This window comes from Pogona vitticeps, chromosome 6 (assembly GCF_051106095.1).
Source record: "Pogona vitticeps strain Pit_001003342236 chromosome 6, PviZW2.1, whole genome shotgun sequence".
In the NCBI taxonomy this organism is placed as follows: Eukaryota; Metazoa; Chordata; class Lepidosauria; order Squamata; family Agamidae; genus Pogona; species Pogona vitticeps.
In genome coordinates this window covers 85,764,221-85,782,104 of record NC_135788.1, presented here as the reverse complement: position 1 = coordinate 85,782,104, position 17,884 = coordinate 85,764,221, and the positions used below count along the sequence as shown (strand labels likewise).

The following is a 17,884-nucleotide window of genomic DNA, read 5'->3' as shown; positions in this document are numbered from 1 at the left end:
ATTCTGGCAGTTAGTACCCATCAGGTCCCTGCTCCAGAAACCTCTTGAACCTAAAACTCTGTGTGTGTGTGTGTGTGTGTGTGTGTGTGTGTGTGTGTGTGTGTGTGTGTGTGTGTGTGTGTGTGTGTGTGTGTGTGTGTGTGTGTGTGTGTGTGTGTGTGTGTGTGTGTGTGTGTGTGTGTGTGTGTGTGTGAGAGAGAGAGAGAGAGAGAGAGAGAGAGAGAGAGAGAGAGAGAGAGAGAGAGAGAGAGAGAGAGAGTTTTGTGCACAGGCAGATTATTGTGCTAAACTGTAAAGCAAAACTCAGTGTTGGAATGAGTTTGGAACATCGGAGCTTAATCTCCAGAACAGGATTCCCCAACCTGGTGCCCTTAAGTGATTGTGGTCCACCACTCTCGTCACCCCTGCCAGTTGCCCTGCTGACTGTGAGTAATGGGAATCGTAGTCCACTACACTTAAAGAGTGGTGGGTTGGGAGATAGCTGTTCTGAAATACAGTATGTAGATAGATACTCAGAAGAACAGGTAAAATCTGACTTCCTGGATTAGATCTACACTCAGTTTTCTTCTGTGGTGGGTTATTGCTTCTGTCACGTTCACCAGGTGACCACTTCCTGTAACAACAATGTTTGATTGTGCATTTAAGTCAGATTTGGAGAGTCACTTGAGAGGGGTTAATACAGCCAACGCTTCCTACGTATCTAGGACTCATAGGCTTGCTTCCCCATGTTTTTGAGCCACTTTGACAAATTGGGGTGATACCTTAGAAACTCAATAGCTTGTTTGGCTAAGGAACAGCCAACGAATGTGCATGCAACTGGAAGAGAGTAGAATGTCATGTAGATTCAGTCTGTGGTTTCAGGTTAGACTTAAGGCCAGTTACTTGTTGTGAGTGCTAGAGAGGGATGATTTCAATGCAATTTTTAAAATTTAATTCCGTTTAAGTAGACCACCCCCAAAAGTAGTGGAATGTTAGTCACCACCCACCTCTTATGTGAATCAAAGCTCTTCCATGTCTGTGCACTCTTCAGAACTATTGAAGCATATTCATTTCCCTTGATCTCAACCAGCTGAATGTCCTGCAGCTCTAAGAGAAGCTGTGCAATTGGCATGTGGGAGTCAAACTCCAAAGCCGCTGAATACTTCTCTCCCCCTTTCTCTGGCAGTGAACTTGCTATCACTCTGTTTGTGCCTGTAGACAAAGCCCTTATACAGACACACTGGAAGCAGAGGTGGAAAATGTGCAGTTCAAAGTCATCTTCCAGTGCAAAAGTAATTGAGGAAGTTCATAGTCACCATTTAAATTCCTTGGCTCAACTGCTTGCCCCAACTAGAGTACACCTATTGGAACTAGCTGCTGAATGGTAGGTCAGCACATGTAAATCTTAGTGATATAGTGGGTCTACTCTAGCTGGGAAGTCCCTGTTGGGCCAAAGTTTGGGACCTGGCTCTAGCTGAAACATCTGCTTCCATGTCAACTCACCTGTGTACTGAAATCTTCTCTGAGGATTCTTCTCCAGGTGCTTCTGTCATTTAAGTGGAGGCAGGGGTCAAATAAAACCTGGAAATGTTCCTCTTTTTTGAAGCACAAGCCTCAGAATCTTCCAGTCAGTATGGAAGCTTAGTCCAAAAAAGAGGAACTTCTCCAATTTCTGGGTAGTGAGGGAGAAAAGCTGTTCACTAATGTAATATCCGGTTTGGAGAAATGCTTTCCTAACAAAGTTTGTCTACTGCTTTGCATAAATATCTCTTCTGTAATTTGTGGATTGTTGTTCTCTTGCTGCTACTTCTATTTTACAATGTTATTATAAATTATCATTTTATTATCATATAGTTTCACTGTTATTTTTCTGAGCATGTGTTTTTCAACTGTAAAATGCCTTGAATATTTTTATGTTGCAACCAGCTCAGGAAAAAATTTTAAAAACTCCCACAAGTAACAAATACTGTAGGTGGTACTGGGAAGGCCTGCTTTTTTTCCAAAATCAATCTGGGATCATTCTCTGAAATCTTGAGTAAAAATTCTTTCCAAACATAGTTATGCTGACCATGCATATACTTCTTGTGCTAGTTGTTAAATCAGGGATTGATTTGGCCCTTCAGATGTTTTAGACTTCCAGATGTCTCAGCCAGGATGGCCAATAAAAGAGCATGTTAGGAGTTATAGTCCAAAACATCTGGAGAGCCAGAGATTTGTTGCCCCTGCTTGAAATCTTCAACACTTAACCAAATGTTTATTTTTTTTCTATCCTCTGTAATAACAATGAAAGAATCCAGGTGGGTAACATGTTTCTTCCCCCTGTGACCCCAAATTTCTCTCCCATGGCCCAGGAATGAAGAAATATTAAACTTTGTGGAGGACGAGGTAGAAAATACTTCTTCCTTTTAGAATAATGACTTCAAAATGGCCAGTTTTAACTTGGTAATGAATAATCACAGCCAGCCCCAGTAAGAGGATACTGGATGTGGTTTCTGGATAAAGGGGTTGTGGCAGGCTTTCACCTGCGTTTGTCCTGCAGCATCTTCATTTTTACAAAATTGGCCTTGTAAAGATTACTGTGTCGAGGGGTAATAGAATTATATGGAAATAAAAGTGTTATCTTCTCATTGAGGACAGTAATAAAGGTCCCTACATAAAGGAATGATAGTGTCTAATAAGGGAGTAATAGAGTGCAGCCTTCCAGAAATTGCCTCAATTCTGGATCCTGTATAGCAGTGATCCCCAACTTTGAGCTTCCAGATGTTCTTAGACTACAACTCCCAGAAGCCTTCACCACCTGCTGGTCAGGATTTCTGGGAGTTGAAGTCTACTGCTGTATAGCACCTAGCCCCCACAGAGGTATGCTAACCTGTATGCACTTCCAACTTGCCAGGTGTAGCCAACTTACTAACAGGACAGAGGAAGAACCTGATGGCCATGGCAAAAACCTGGTGGAACCAGTTCAGCATCAATGCCTTGCAGCTGCTTCATCTCAACAAGGCTGTTTGTGGCTACCATCTGGGCTACCTGGATGAGGAAGTGGAGCTCCTTAGTGATGTGGTGGCCAAATTAGTGGCCCTCTATAATCAAGGCAAAATCAAGCCCAAGGTGGACTCTATTTGGCCCTTTGAGCAGGTGAGGCAATGTAGCATGTGGTCTTTTTTTTAATTTTTATTTTTTTAACATAAGGGGTGACAAAAAGGAAAAGGGGACTTAGGAATTTACAGGGAAGAGGAGAGACCATAACATGCTAACAACCATTCTGAACTTATTGCCATATCATAGTTTTAAATTGTTCTGTTTTCTCTTTTCTGCCTTTTAGATTAAGATCTCATTTCAATATATGCTATTTACATGTTGCCTGTTAATTTGGTCCATTTGTTGAATAGGTCCCATCTTTCTGTTGCCTTTTGCAGGGGGTAGTCCTTCATGACTTTTGATAAAATGTCCATTTCTGCTATTTCCCGTATTTTTTAGCATGTTGTCTTGAGAGTTGACAGGGAGGAAGGGTCTGCAGTCCTTCAAATGGAACTCATCAGATAATGTGATAACATCCTCAGAATAGGCAGGAAAATCTGATTCTTTGTTTAGAAAATGCAAAACTGCTAAGTATGGTTCTAAGCACCCAGCTTAAGAGGCCAAGCTGCATTGCCAAAGGAACTGGCAATGAAGGAGAAAAAAAAGGTGATGGTTTGCATGGATCCCTCCTCTGGTTGATCTTTCATTAGGTCACCTAGTAATGGAGGAAGAGAAGGATGGGAGTGATCAAATATCACATGTCAACCTCCCCCCCCCCCCCCCCGGTATTTGCTGCCACTTTTGAACCAAGGGAAATGATACAAGATTTTTAAAAATCCAGCAAGGCTGTGTTGGGTTTTAGTGAATATTGAGAGGAATATGTACTCTATGCATGCTCCAGAGCTGTTCCCCTTGATAAAGCCTCTGCCTTGGCATCAAAATAAGAACAAAATTGGTAGAATGCTGTTACATTGTGACAGGTTTCTGCACATTTTTCTCCTTTGGGTGGCATGTTGTGACACTCCCCAGCCAGGTTGCTTTTGATCCTTGCTTTGGAATATCTGGCAGATAGGCATGGGGAAGAGACCAGAGTCAATTGAAAAGAGGCAGCAGGGGAGATTAAAAAGCAAAGAGGAGCAAAATGCAGCCCTCCAGATACTGGGTTGCAAATTGCCACCTGAGCCAGTGATGAGCAACAGTGGGAATTGCCCACCAACACATCTTTGGAGGGTCACTCTTTGCCCACCCCTGTCTTTAAAAGGTTGTATTTCCTGACTGCTCACTCTAATGCATGATGTAGATGCCAACTACTTCTAGTTAAACAGAAAATCTGTGTGCAAAAGAAGCTTTCTTTGCTGCATTTGAACTGTTTTAAAAAAGAGAGACTCAAATGAAGTTTGGAAAGAGAGAGAGAGAGAGAGAACCAACACAGCAAGATGACAGGACAACCTTATCCTTAATCAAGGAAATGAAATCTTTTCCTTCTGCTGCTGCAGGTGGTAGATGCCATGAAACAGATGCAGGAGAAGAAGAATGTCGGGAAGGTGGTTCTGGTCCCTGAAGCACCACCAAAGGAAGAAAGCAAGAAAACAGAGAACTAAAGAAAAGAGCATGGGTGGATTGTCTGACCTCAGGTCCTTGTGTTGTTTCTTTCCAGTTGAATTTTTTTTAGCTCTCTGCCCCCAGCCCCTACATCTGACCCTTTGAGGAAAGTAGGAATGGACAGATCTCTCACTGCTGTTAATGGAATAAGTGGCAAAAAGATGGGAATAATAAATGTCTTGTGTTGTAGTCAGCTAGTTGTTTTCAAAGATGACGCAAGCCTCTTGAGTCCCACAGACTCAAGATGGAGGTCAAAAGACGGCACCATCTCCACAAAAACACTAGCTGGCCTAGGTTGTTGGTTTTTTTTTAAAAAAAGTATATCACACTGGTTTTTCATCTCTGTTTTGTAGTATCAACCCTTTACTCCCTGAAAGGAAAAACAAGCATTGTACGAAATGTTGTTGCAAAATGTCATTTACTTGGACTGTAGCTTGCAGAGTTTCTTCAGCTGGGAGACTCTGTCAGTTACAGTTCAATAAAATGTAACTTTCCCAAGTTCTACGTGGTAGGTGTGCTCACTGGAACTTCCCCTGATTTCTAGATTCTTTTCTTTGTTGCTAGTCCATCTAGAACCCCCCACAAAATTCCCACCTGAGCTATTTGCCTCCAAGTCTTCTTCTCTTCCCCGCCTCTAGGCTGCTTCCCATTGCTCTGGTGACTAATAACTTTTAGAGCACATAAAACTCCCATTGTTGCAGCAGCTATGGACTGTTTCCATAGCAACGAAGCCTCAAACCTGCCACTTCCGATGGGCACATTTAATAAGCAGAGCATGCTAGGCTTCTCCTCCTCCTCCTCCCCAGTTGTTTGGTTGTTGCACAAAATGGAGGAGGGGAGTGGGAGAAAAGGAAGTGTGCTTCTATCACAAAGGACGTACTCTTACCCCTCTTCAGTACACAAGTGCCATAGACTACACAAGGAAACCTAACATGCTGAACCAGTTTTTAAAAACGTGTCATGGGAATGGCAGAGGATGGAATTTCCAAGAAAAGACAGAATCCTTGGGAGCCATCCTGAAAACTCCGAGAGTTTCTTTCAAGGAGAAACCTTGGTATTTTCAGTTCCAGTGGCTTGTGCAGAATCATACTTTAATGGTGCCAAGCAGCTGACAAGCCTGTAATCTTACATTTGTGCTATCGCTTGCAAAAAAAAATCAACTCTCATGTCATGTAGATGGCATGTGACTTAGTGAGGGAGTGCTCTGATGTTTTAATGTGAAAACAACATATATTTTTCTCAGTTTTAAGGCATGCAAAATGCTTTGATTTCAGTAGACTGGAGGAAGGAAGGCAAAGCCATTCCCTCCTATAACTCTTACTGCTCTACTTTGAGACCAAAAGTTGCATACATGCTCCAGTCGTTTCCAAGAGGCAGCAAACACAAACCCAGTCCATGGTTCAGTGTTGCCTTGGGGGGGGCAACAGGGGGTGGGGACACACAATATATTGTTATTAGCAAGTCTCTACAAGGAGTAATGAGGACAACAGACAGAAACAGTCTCTTTCAAGGAAAAGAAAATATCATGTCTTGACACATTAGCTAGTCCCTTTGTATAGATCTAGTGGCCACAGCCTGCAAGAGTTGCTATTTTGGACTGTCATTCCAAAATCCCCTGGCTCAAGAGTTTGTTGCTGTATGGACCTTGGGCAAAACCATAGACCTTTCCCATATCCTAATAAACAGCTTAGCCCTGAGAAGGAAAGGTAGTGGGCACAACGCACTTTTCCCAGCCTGCTTTCTGTCTTTGTCACCTCGGGTTTGACTCACTGTCTTGCAGCTACTTCAGATTGAGGAGTGCTGAAGACTTCACTATAGTGTGAATGCTACTTCTGTAAGGAACTCTCCCTCTTCCTTGTCAGCCATCTGCATGAAACAGTTCAAGGTATCTTACGGCAGGCATTTCCAGCATGGAGCCCAGAAACACCATTGCATCCATCAACCCCTCCCATAAGCCCCTCTTGATTTTTCTGTCAAACATCTTGTTTATTATGTGTCTCTGTGCAGAAAAGCACCTGGCTTGCAGCTAGTTACCATCATAGTTTCCACTTCATCCATCTCTGCAAATGCTTCTGGACTTCATATAGATCCAATTATATTTCAAGAGAGGTGAAGATGGCAGGTGACTGCAGGTCACATACAACCTGGTCTTTCACAGACTAGGCCACCCACCAGGATGTACTCAGGTTATTGGACAAACTGTTTTCTAGACCCACCATTTTTCTTTTTGGAATGTTTTCTGACTGGCGGGACACACCATGGGAATCATTGTGGGTTACTTCCCCTATAGCAGCCATGTTGTGATGGTGTCTACAAGACCTTCTCAAAATTCAAAATATGTCAACTGATCCCAATTGCTTGGGGTCCTCTATTTGAAGACATTTTCTGGGCTACCTACATGTAAAACATATAGGTCCAGTAGCCATTTTTGTGAACAACATAGACAAGAAGGCACCTTACGCCATCAAACCGAAGGCAAGTTGGGTCAATAAAAACCCAGAGGATTATTTTAAACTAAAGATAGGTACAGTATAGCTAATTCTAGTAACCATTCTTGCTGTGCCTCATTATTTTTATCCCAGGAGATATTGTTATTAGTAGTATTTTGAAGCAGTGGAATTTTGGAGTCAATCTTTTCTAAGGGCTTATACCTAAAACTACTTACCCCTGATCATTATTTAATTTGTGGATTCTTAACCTTTACTTTCTAGATGTTTCAGACTTCCACTCCTAGGAGTTTCAGCAAATGGAGTTAATGGCCAGGGATTCTGGAAGTGGGGGTCTAGATCAACTGCAAGGGCAAAGGGCAAGAACCACAGGTCACACCTAACCTGTCATGCTCTTACTAAAGGATACATTGTGCTCCAGATTAACTCGTAGATCCTAGAGCTTGGAAATATCAAACGGCCAGCTGCACTGTACATGTGTAATCCTAAATACATTCCTTGCAAAATTTACTGTATGATAGCAGGTATCAGAGCAGGAAATGACTTCTGCCTAAGAATGCTCTGATTCAATATAAGGCAACTTCATGGATATTTCTAGGTCAGGAATAGTTAGCAACTGGTCACTGTCCGGTGCAGTCAAAATCACAGCAGGCCACCACCCCCATTTTCCCAGTACACCAATACAGAGCTGATGTACTGCAGAACACCTATGAGTTTGTAATCCTGTAAATCCAGTGTATCACTCTCTTCTACTCCAATATCAAATTGTTTCTCTTAGTTGCCATTGTTAATTTCTGCCACTTTGCTGTTGCCATTTGCTCTCACTGGGCTAAACTTCCAAGAAAAATATTTACGTCTGCTCTAGCTTCCCATCTTCAAGGTTGTTAGGCATGTACACACATTCAAACTCAATATACTTGACTAAGAAAATAAGCAAACAGAAACTCCCAGTTTTACACAGTGTGAAGCACAATAGAAAAAAAAAACACCATCAAAAACTCCTGCACTATGTGTGCCCTGTGGTAGAACACCAAAATCCTAGGGGTAGGGAGGAAATGATGCAAAGGTTCATTAATCTGTTGGGTGTTTCTCTTAAAAAACCAACAACAACAACAACAAAAAAACCCACAAAAACATTTGCCTTTCTTCTTGCTGCTGCCTGGTGCCTTATTCCAAATGGCATTCCAAAACTTTTGTAACCTCAATCTTTTAAGACTGCAGGGCCTTGCCTCTAGAAGAACTCCTATGCTGCATTGTTACTCCCCATTTTACCAGTGCCTTGTTCCAGATAGTGAGTAAGGTCTAGCTAACCCAAGAAGCCTTCATCAAATCTGGCTTTTCAAAAAAATAGTGTGTGCCCACCCAGCAATTAGTGTGAAACACTGTATCTGTAAGCTTGTATTTTCTAGATGCAGTGAGATGGCCTGCACAATAAGATGCATCTCTCGCTGCTGTCTGCGAGCTCTCCAAGGAACAAATCCACACAAGGGAAGCCACTGGACATTTTCACAATGATACCAGAAAAGCTGTTATACACTGCTTCTGGATGTTGTACAGAAAACTACATTTTTAAAGCCAGTGTACCTCTGGATCAGCGCACCTCTTTTGGATTGCAAATAGGGAGAGGAGAACCTGAGTTCCATTCTTAGTTTTGAAAGTGGCCACTGGCTCTCCTTGGAGTTCACTGCTGCCTTTCGTCCTGCATGTGGGCTTCTCTTGGGCAGCTAGTTGGCCAATGTGAAAAGAATGCTTGACTACACACACCTCTATTATGATCCAGCATGGTTATTATTTTCTTAAGAGATGGGGTAACTGTCTTTACACCTAGCTATAAATGCACTTGAAAAACAACAGGAAAATTTTTAACACATAGCAGCAGCAAGTGATGTATTCCCTTCCTGCAGGATCTTTGCAATTCTTGTTTGCTTGTGCTAGAGTCTTGATAGTTTTGAAAAGAATCCCTCGTGAACAAACATTTCCTTTTGTGCTAAAGATTTAAAATTGACTTGTCTTAATGCTACTCAGCAGCTGAAGTCCTTTTATATAGGAAACATCAAATTTTAAAGCACTATAACTTTCCTCTTTATTGCCTTGCTGATTAATAATACTGTAGTCTTCAATTTTATAGTAGCCCCTTTATATTGTGATTTTGTGTGTCTGTGCGCATATGTGTGTTTCAGACAGCTGTTTTATTGACTGTGAGTATTAAATAAAGGCCCTTGATCCTGCCCCCCACCCTTTAAAAACAGCCCTGTTAAACTACATGTGCTTGACTTCAAGGACCAAAGCAGGGGTGGAAATGTTATCTGTTTTCTTGAATTTTCTGTAATACAAAATGGGAGGACAGAACTTGCCATAAGAAGCCTTCATTCATGGATTTTGTTGCACTCTTTCAAACTAGCTGAAATGCCATTTGAACTAAAAAAATTGTGCCATAGGGGATGGTGTGTGTGCTTGTGTGCGCATGTGTGTATAGATGTGAAGGGTGGAAATGTGCTCCTTCTTTCTGATTCAGTGGGTTTTAAAATCGAGCATATTTTAACACAATTTCAGTCCCAAAAGAAAAGCCACTTCTTGATATGACAAGGCCACTATGATACAAATTTGCTGTATCATGTTAATAGGCTGAATGAGGTCCTTGGGTGGGCAAGAGCTAATGAAAGGTCTCTTGGACAAATTGCTGCTTGTCTTTGAGTTTGATCTGGCACAGCCATGTCTGGCTCCTACCATCTAGGGACCCGTTCCAACAATACAAATGTGAAAGGCATAGAGCAATTTGCCTCAGGATTTTGTTTTTTGCTGTACAATGTGCCAAAGTTAACATCTGCATTGGACTCTTAACTACCGGAAGTAAAACATGTTTAAGGAGATAGCACCTTCTCAATAAAATCTTCCTGGTTTGGTCTCCTTGCAAAAATTAAAATTTATACTTATCAAATGCACAGTTTTACAACATTCACAATTGTAGTGTAAGATTTAGTACAGGGTGGGTGGGGAAGAAGAAACATGGGAATGTAGAAGTACCAAATTAAGCTGATAAACATTATTTTCAAACAAAGTGACAGAATATTACACTTAGCGCAAGAGTCTTTCAAAATTTGGGCAAAACTGGAATTTCAGGTTTTTAATGGTCAAATTTGAAATTTACGTGATTTTTCAGTCTATACAAAAATACATGTAAGAGAGCCTTTTAGGGATTTCATTTGTCACCTCTGTGCCACTGGATTTTTCATTTTTTTAAGACTGAACTTTTTGGATTGTTTGCTTGGCACACAAAAAGGAGTAATTTACACAGGGATCATTGGGAGAGATGGTGGAAGGAAAGCTTAGAACAAAGGTGTTCTAGGGAGTGTAGGAGCTGGGAAGGCCTTGCTTATATCACAGCAAGAAATTTTATTTGCATGTTTTGTGCGTTGTAGACTTGAATGATGAATGGTGGACATCCAATCATAAGGTCAGTGGGTGCACTAACTGCTGTTCGAATGATCCACAAAACCTCTCGTCGCCAATGAGAATCCTTAAAAGGCCAAGATGCTGCTGATGGGAGAAGGGTGAGCCAATGGTAGCAGCACTTTGCTAACACAGCAGGTTGTGGCATCTGTCCCATTAATTCCTCGTTGGGTGGCTTGTGAGTACCTTGTGTGTTCAAGATGCTTCCTTAAGTCTATAGTGTTTGAAAAGAAGCTCTCTTGTACGTATACACGCACGTATGTGTGTCAACAAAGCAACTGTGCCAATGCTGTTTACATGGATTCAGACATGAAATGCTAGTCTGCCTAATGTTACCATATGCCTTATGTGTAGTTTTTTTGAGTGTTCATTAAAAGCATAACAAAAAAATACATAAAAGGTGTCCTGGGCTCTTCACCTATTCATTTACTTGTAGGCAGGTGTGTGTATTCTAACCTTAGACAGTTGATGGAGTTGATCCTTTTTATTACTTGTGTTTTCTGAGAATTTTCTGGGCCATTTGGCAACTTCCCAGAGATCAGGTGAAAGCAGTTCAGAGTGAGTAAAGCTCATGCAGCTCTTTGGAAGCAAGTTCCTTCAATGGTGGTGAAAAATTATAATAGTAGTCCACCATCTCTGCATGTGAGTAATAACTGTAAGTCTTTGGTAGTTTTAAGTGAGAGGACTGAAATTGTTGATAGGATGGAAAAAAGACAGCTTTTTATTTACTAAAACATTTAAAATTCCTAGAGAAATGTACTGGTGCTTTACAAGTTTTTAAAGCTATAGCTTTTGGAGTTATTCTGTGAAAACATAATAAAAATACAAAATTAAACAAAAGCAAAAAATGAAGACAAAGATGTGGCAACTTCAGTTTTTAAAGATTTGGCTTCTTGGTGTTCATAAGGCTTCAATAGGTAGCTAAAGCCATATTAATAAAATCAACAAGAGACATCTTGAACACTGAGTTCTTTGAAAACTTCTGGACAGGCTGTTTATTATTAAAGCATCGGGTTTTCTAAAAGAACTAATGTGAATTCAGTTCCAACTCTTCCCCAAGCCAAAGCTGCACAGTAAAGCATAAGAAGAGAAATTAAGACAAGGAATATTCTCTGTGTTGTGTCTCCTGTCCCTCTTAGGCAGGACAGTTTTAACTTCAAGGCCATGAGACACATCAGCAACCTCAACGTGGAAACCTAGAATTCTCTTACACTATCATTTGCATTCCAGGCAGGCAGTGGCTTCAACAGTGATACTGGATCACATGTACAACTGAGTCACAAATCTGATTGTCATGCTTGCAGACTAATTTCAAACAGGGGAGTCCTGCATCTCTTTTGGAAGGAGAGGCATTACTTCCCCCTTTTGTGTGAAAGTTGCCTATATCTACACTGCCCCCACCACCACTTCATCACAATGTCAGGAGTCACCCCTACAGATGACATTTTACTTAAAACAGAGAGGAAAGCCTGTAAGGCTCTGCTGAGCATGATCTTATGGGTCCAGCTCACTAAAAGGTCACAAGATACCATCAAAATATCTTCACCCATGCAAATATTACATCCTCTCATGTGACTTTCTATTTGACAACTAAGAACTCTGTGTGTGAGAGACAGGGAGAGGTATCGCTTCATCAAAACAGCAGGCGTATCAGTTGCTTTGCCTGGAAAGCTGTGTGTGTGTTATGCGCTGTCCGACTTACAGCAACCCTAATAGGGTTTTCAAGGTATATATTTAAACAGTGGTTTGACCAGTTCCACTCCCCCAGTGAGCTTCCATGGCTGAGCCTCTAAGGAGAACTCATTGCTCTATCCACTACCACCACACTGGGAATTGCCTGGAGTTCATGTGCAAAAGAAAAATTAAAAGAAGAAGAAAAGCAAATGTAGATGACTAGTCTCACCCCCCTCCCCAGCCTCACTGAAGTTCTCCATCCCTCAGAAAAGAGCTGCTTGTATAGGGGAAGGAAGAAACAATAATGTAGGGAGACACAACTGTAGAAGGAAGGAGGAAGATATGTGCTAACAGTTAGACTGAGGTGTGATGGCCCATGAACTCAATGTCTTTCATCCCAGACGAATGGAAGATTCTTCCAACTCCTGTGGAGTGAAACAGAGATGAGGATGATGACTGGCTTTGGAGGTGCAGAAGGCAGCTGGTTTTTCAAAATTCTTAAGGGAAATCTTCTTTCATTCAACACCCAGGTCTTTTAGTTTCAAGCTGATGTTCTTGAGATACTGAGCATCTGGGTACCCATTTCTGCAGGCAAGAAGCAAAGAAGGGTAGAAAAATGAAGCAATCTTGAGCAACACTGTCATGTAAACCATTGCATAAGCATAAGAGATCCAGTGTGAAACACCTCATAAGCATGAGAATGTTGTACAGTATTATAAAAGTAAGATGTAACTTACTTATTTTTAAGAGTAACATAGTACTTAATTTTTTTTTACAAAAGAGTATTTTAAGAATGGCAACCACCTCACATTCAAATAATGCTGCAAAACCTTATGATGGGCAAACACTATTTGTGACACTTTTAAAAGATACCAATTTTACTGGTTACTTTATTACTTCACAAAGAGAACATAGTTCCTTGTTATCTTTTCCCCAAATAACACGTTATAGATCACGTCACTACTAATTAACACATTACTTTCACGCTCTGAAGGGACCCTAAGAACCATTCAAGGTAAGATCGTGTTTACTCATAGGTGTAGCAATGCAAGAACAACCTTCTTGCCATTTTTGGAGCCTTGGATTTAAAAGGAGGCACAGATAAGCACTAAAGACAAGATTTGTAGATATCACAGATAAGACAAGTGGCATTGGAATGCTTCTTTAAGTGAAATGAAAGGCTATTACAGTAGTTGGAAAAGCTCTTTACCTTGTGGAAGGTATCAATAAAAACTGATACACATCGTATCCATATTTTCTGGCTCATACCAGTTATATAAATTTCATAAAGCTGCATAATCCAATGTTGCTCAAGAAAAACTTAAGGACATTGAATTCCCTGTACCCCAACTTTCTCAAAATCTTGTTTTGTCATTTTCCTGGCTTCTAGCTTTTCAGGAGGCATTGCCAGCAGAGATTTGCAAAAGAATGCTCCAAATGCCCTTTTCTTCACTCTGAAAGATCCTACCTCACCCACAACCTCCTTTCTATGCTTTTATATAAGGCTGCAGAAATCCACCATATATACAGTCCTGCTAATGGCCAAAAAACTGTGTTCCTTTCTCATGCTAGTTCACTCTTAAAAGCCTTTGCTTCCTTTTTCTCAGTCCCTTCCCGGAAAAAAGAGACATATCATCTTGCCCTGATGTGAGATCTTTCCCCCCTCTGCCTTCTGTTTGTTCTGACAAAATATAACTCTTTTCAGACTGAATGACTGATGTTTCAGGAGCTCCATTTGGGCCCACTGACACATTTCATGCTTTGAGGAATTTGTCATCATTTCTCAAAATGGCTGCCATTGGAGGCCTAGCTAGTCACACATAAGATGGGTAATTTGCTCAGGAAACAATGTAAGGCGAAGGATGAATCCAAGCCTCACATACCCAGCTGTGTATTTGCCACAGTTCGGCACCGTTCAGTTTCTGTGAGAAAAAAATGGTGAGGCTCAGAGAAACGTACACCAAAACTAAAACAAAACCAACCTAGAAAACTCAGGCAGACCATCTCTCCCAAAAAGCCAAGTAAAAATATCCACCCACACAGCCCCTGCCCCCCCCAATGACAGCAAACAACATCCACCAAAAACACTTCCATCAGAAAATCTCCAGGCAACAAAGATGCACATGCTGTTTAATTCCCTCTACACAACACAATCACATTCCCCAGACTCTTATTTACTCTCCTTTTTCACACACTGTGCCTGCCCATCACTGACCCTCCAGGTGGGACAGCTGCATCCCTGCACCTCCTCATTGCCCTGCCTGTCTGCTCTGGCAGCACCTGAAAACAGGACTACCCAGAGGATACGGTGAATCTGATTTGAGGCTGCCACTGGTATGTCTCTGACATGCTGTCCTCTTAACTTGTCTGGGTGCCCCCCAGCCTAGTAAAACTGACTGTGAGAGAAATTTGTGTGTGTTTGCAGAAGACTTTCCCCTTCTTCTTGAGGTAATTTGCCCTGAGAAACCACTAAGCAACAGTGTCCTTCCTCAGGAAATGTCAGTCAGTACCATTGCTCCCTTCCCCAATCCTGCCATATAGCTCATCAGAGCACTCTCCCGGGCATGCATGAATCATTGTAGGAAATCATACCTGCTCCTGGCCCCACAAGACCTCTGAGTGGCCTGACCTGCAGGTACCAGACTGAAGAGTCCAATGTCATCCTGGCCTTTGGACACTTACCTAGCTTTGCCCCCCTCCATGGAGGTCTTATGGGGGAGAGCTCCCCAAGTCACCCTCTCCTCTGAGTTGCAGGATTGAATCTGGAATGTCAGGCCACGTTCAAATGCCTTGTGCAGAAGCACCATCAGCCGCCGTCCCTCTGGGTTGTCAGGAAGGTAGGCTTCAAAACGGCCTCCTCTGTACAAATGTCCTGGGCAAGGATGTCCCATCTTTGCAATGAAGAACAGAAGGTGAGTAGGTGTTAATACCTGAATCGGAGAATGAGCTGCAAAATTGAAGAAAGGAGTGCATGGATGGCCAGATTAAGAAGTTAGGCAGGGGGAAATGAAACCACACAAAGTAGAATGGAAACTGAATTTACATAATCCCAGGAATTTAAATCCAAGAGTCAGATTCCGTTCTTTAAACTGTGTCTGTTTGTATACTTCATTGCTCCACACCATTTCATTCTTTCTCTTTTCAAAGAACTGAGATTTTTTTAAGTAGAGGGAAGAAATAGAGAGAGAGCAAAGGAGAAAGAGGACAGATGAGCAAAATTCAACAAAATATTTACACTAAACAAAACATCAACATTCTGCTATTAGAGAATTCTAGATTCTACAATGTTCTTTCTACAAATAACTATGCAAATAGACAAATGTGCATATTGCATAATTTAATCAGATTATGCTACTCAAAGGTAGGAAGGAAAATCTACACAGCCAATCAACATCCAGCTCATGGGGAATCCTGCTTAGCTTTTCTTTTGGTTTCAGAGGATTGCTACGGGAGTTTCGCAAACCACTCTGAATCTATCTTTGAGACATGTGTAAAGGCACATAGGCCTTTTTTTGTTGGGTTACAGCAGAAAATTTTATCTCCCATTGATATAATGACGGCATTCTGTTTCCCATTTTCTTGCTCTACACCAACAGAAGGTGCCAATGAACCTTCCGTTGGTGGCAATGAACAGTCAATGAACAGAGAGAAGAGACTGCAAACAGACACTATGACATGTTTGTTTCACACCTCTGCAATTTCTGTCAACTCTTTTCCCATTCCTGCCTTGCTAGCAGTCTGTCATCACAAACAGGGGCAACAAACACCTTCTCTGATTTGGAGAGCTTTTTGCCTCTTCTCTGGCCCTCAGATTTTACACCAGAAGAAAAGTTGTAGAACAGCCGAAAGCCCACTTTGGCCAGAATCCAATTCTGTTATGCAATCACCTCAGAGAGCACCACCGAGCAGCGGAAGGCAATGTGGCAGCTGTCTGTCACATGCCTAGTTGCCCTTTCCTTACACAACTGTAGCATGACCACAAGTTTTGCTTTTGCTTTGCACAGCCTACAACCAGCAAAATATGGTTGTAGGTTTTGCTCTTTGCTCTTAAGTGCCTGGTATTTCGCAGTAAAAGTTTGGCCACTATTTGTAGCTCTTAATGATGCATGAAAGATACCACTCAGCCAAGAATTTTGTTTCCACACCAAGTTTCCCCCAAAATAAGACAGGGTCTTATATTAATTTTTGCTCCAAAAATGCATTAGGGCTTATTTTCAGGGGATGTTTTATTTTTTTTAAGGTACAACAATCTACATTTATTCAAATATAGTCATGTCATCATCTTCTGGTTACTGCACTATGATGGAGGGTGGGGTTTCACTTAACTAAGGCTTATTCTTGGGGTAGGGCTTATATTACAAGCATTCTGAAACATCATACTAGGGCTTATTTTCAGGTTAGGTCTTATTTTCGGGGAAACAGGGTACATGTATCACACAGCTCTTTTTCTGTTTGTTGAAAATTATGGAAGAAATACTCTACTCAGAAGAGTTACTGTATTTTTCGCTCTATAAGACGCACCTTTCCATAAGACACACCAAAATTTTAGGAGAAGAAAACAGGAAAAAAATAATCTGTTTTCTTCTCCTAAAATTTGGTGAGCCTTATGGAGAGGTCCATCTTATGGAACACACCATAGGACCCTAGGGTGTGTTCCAGGACCCTTTGGAGACTCACCCTGCCCCCCCAGGGGCCAGATGGGGTGAAATCGCCACCTTCTGGGACTCTTCTGAAGCTTCCCAAGCCTCAAAAGAGCCCCAGAAGGTGGCTATTTTGCCCCTTCTGGCCCCAGGGGGAGGCAGGGTGAGTCTCCAAAGGGTCCTAGGGTGTGTTCCAGGACCCTTTGGAGACTCACCCTGCCTCCCCCGGGGGCCAGAGGGAGCAAAATCGCCACCTTCTGGGGCTCTCCTGAAGCTTCCCAAGCCCCAGAAGAGCCCCAGAAGGTGGCTATTTCACCCCCCTGGCCCCGTGGGGGGTGGGGGAGTGTCACAAGGGTCCCAGTGAGCCTTCCAGGACCCTTGCGACGCTCCCACCTACCCACGGGGCCGGCGCGGGCGAAATCAGTAGCTTCCAGGACCTTTTGTGAGGCTTGAAATGCTCAGAAAAGGTCCTGGAAAGTCATGGTTTCGCCCCTGCTGGCCCCATGGTGGGTGGGGGGAGCTTCACAAGGGTCCTAGTGAGCCTTCCAGGACCCTTGCGACACTCCCCCCACGGGGCCGGGGCGGGCAAAATCACCACCTTCACTCCATAAGATGCATAGGCTTTCTACCCCCCTTTTTCTGGGGAAAAAAGTGCGTCATATAGAGCGAAAAATGCGGTACTTTTTTGCACAGCATTTTCCAGACTCCCCTCCCACCATGGCTAAAGAAAATTTACTGCAAATTTGGGGTTGCTGTAAACTTGCTCTTTTGAAAAAGTTGAAAATTAGCAAGGAATATAGTCTAAAGAGGTCCAAAATGTCACAAGCCAGATTGTTAACTGGGGTCGGTAACAGAGAACTGGCTATTTATCCAGTTCCGGGCACAGTTCAAAATACCAGTTTTAACCTATAAATCCCTAAAGGGCTTGGGTCCTAGTTATCTAAAAGAACACATCTCCCGTTATGAGCCTACCTGGGTATTAAGATCATCAAGAGAGGCCTTTCCCTCAGTTCCACCATTCTCACAGGTGTGATTGGTGAGGACATGGGAGAGGGCTTTTGCTGATGCTCCTAG

General features: G+C 42.2%; 2 protein-coding genes across 10 annotated transcripts in view; one reads left to right on the top strand and one right to left on the bottom strand.

Moving 5' to 3' along the window:
* VAT1 (vesicle amine transport 1) overlaps window positions 1–10,895 on the top strand; it is a 46,160-nt gene extending 35,265 nt beyond the window's left edge. The window contains exons 5-6 of the mRNA XM_073004094.2: window positions 2,873–3,114; window positions 4,494–10,895. Coding sequence (XP_072860195.2) covers window positions 2,873–3,114; window positions 4,494–4,598 — 347 coding nt within the window. The 3' untranslated portion in view covers window positions 4,599–10,895. The remainder of the gene's footprint in view (window positions 1–2,872; window positions 3,115–4,493) is intronic.
* The window catches only part of LOC110080287 (uncharacterized), a 34,335-nt gene continuing 16,536 nt past the window's right edge, over window positions 86–17,884 (bottom strand). For 7 of the 9 annotated variants that reach the window (XM_078377761.1, XM_073004086.2, XM_020796065.3 and 4 more), the window contains 2 exons: window positions 14,853–15,061; window positions 11,195–12,755 (listed from right to left, as the gene is read on the bottom strand). In XM_078377761.1, the coding sequence (XP_078233887.1) occupies window positions 12,686–12,755; window positions 14,853–15,061 (279 nt within the window). In that variant the 3' untranslated portion in view covers window positions 11,195–12,685. Of the gene's footprint in view, window positions 3,713–11,194; window positions 12,756–12,797; window positions 14,093–14,852; window positions 15,062–17,884 lie in introns of those variants that run through there. The other 2 variants (XM_073004088.2, XM_078377760.1) reach the window with 2 other exon arrangements.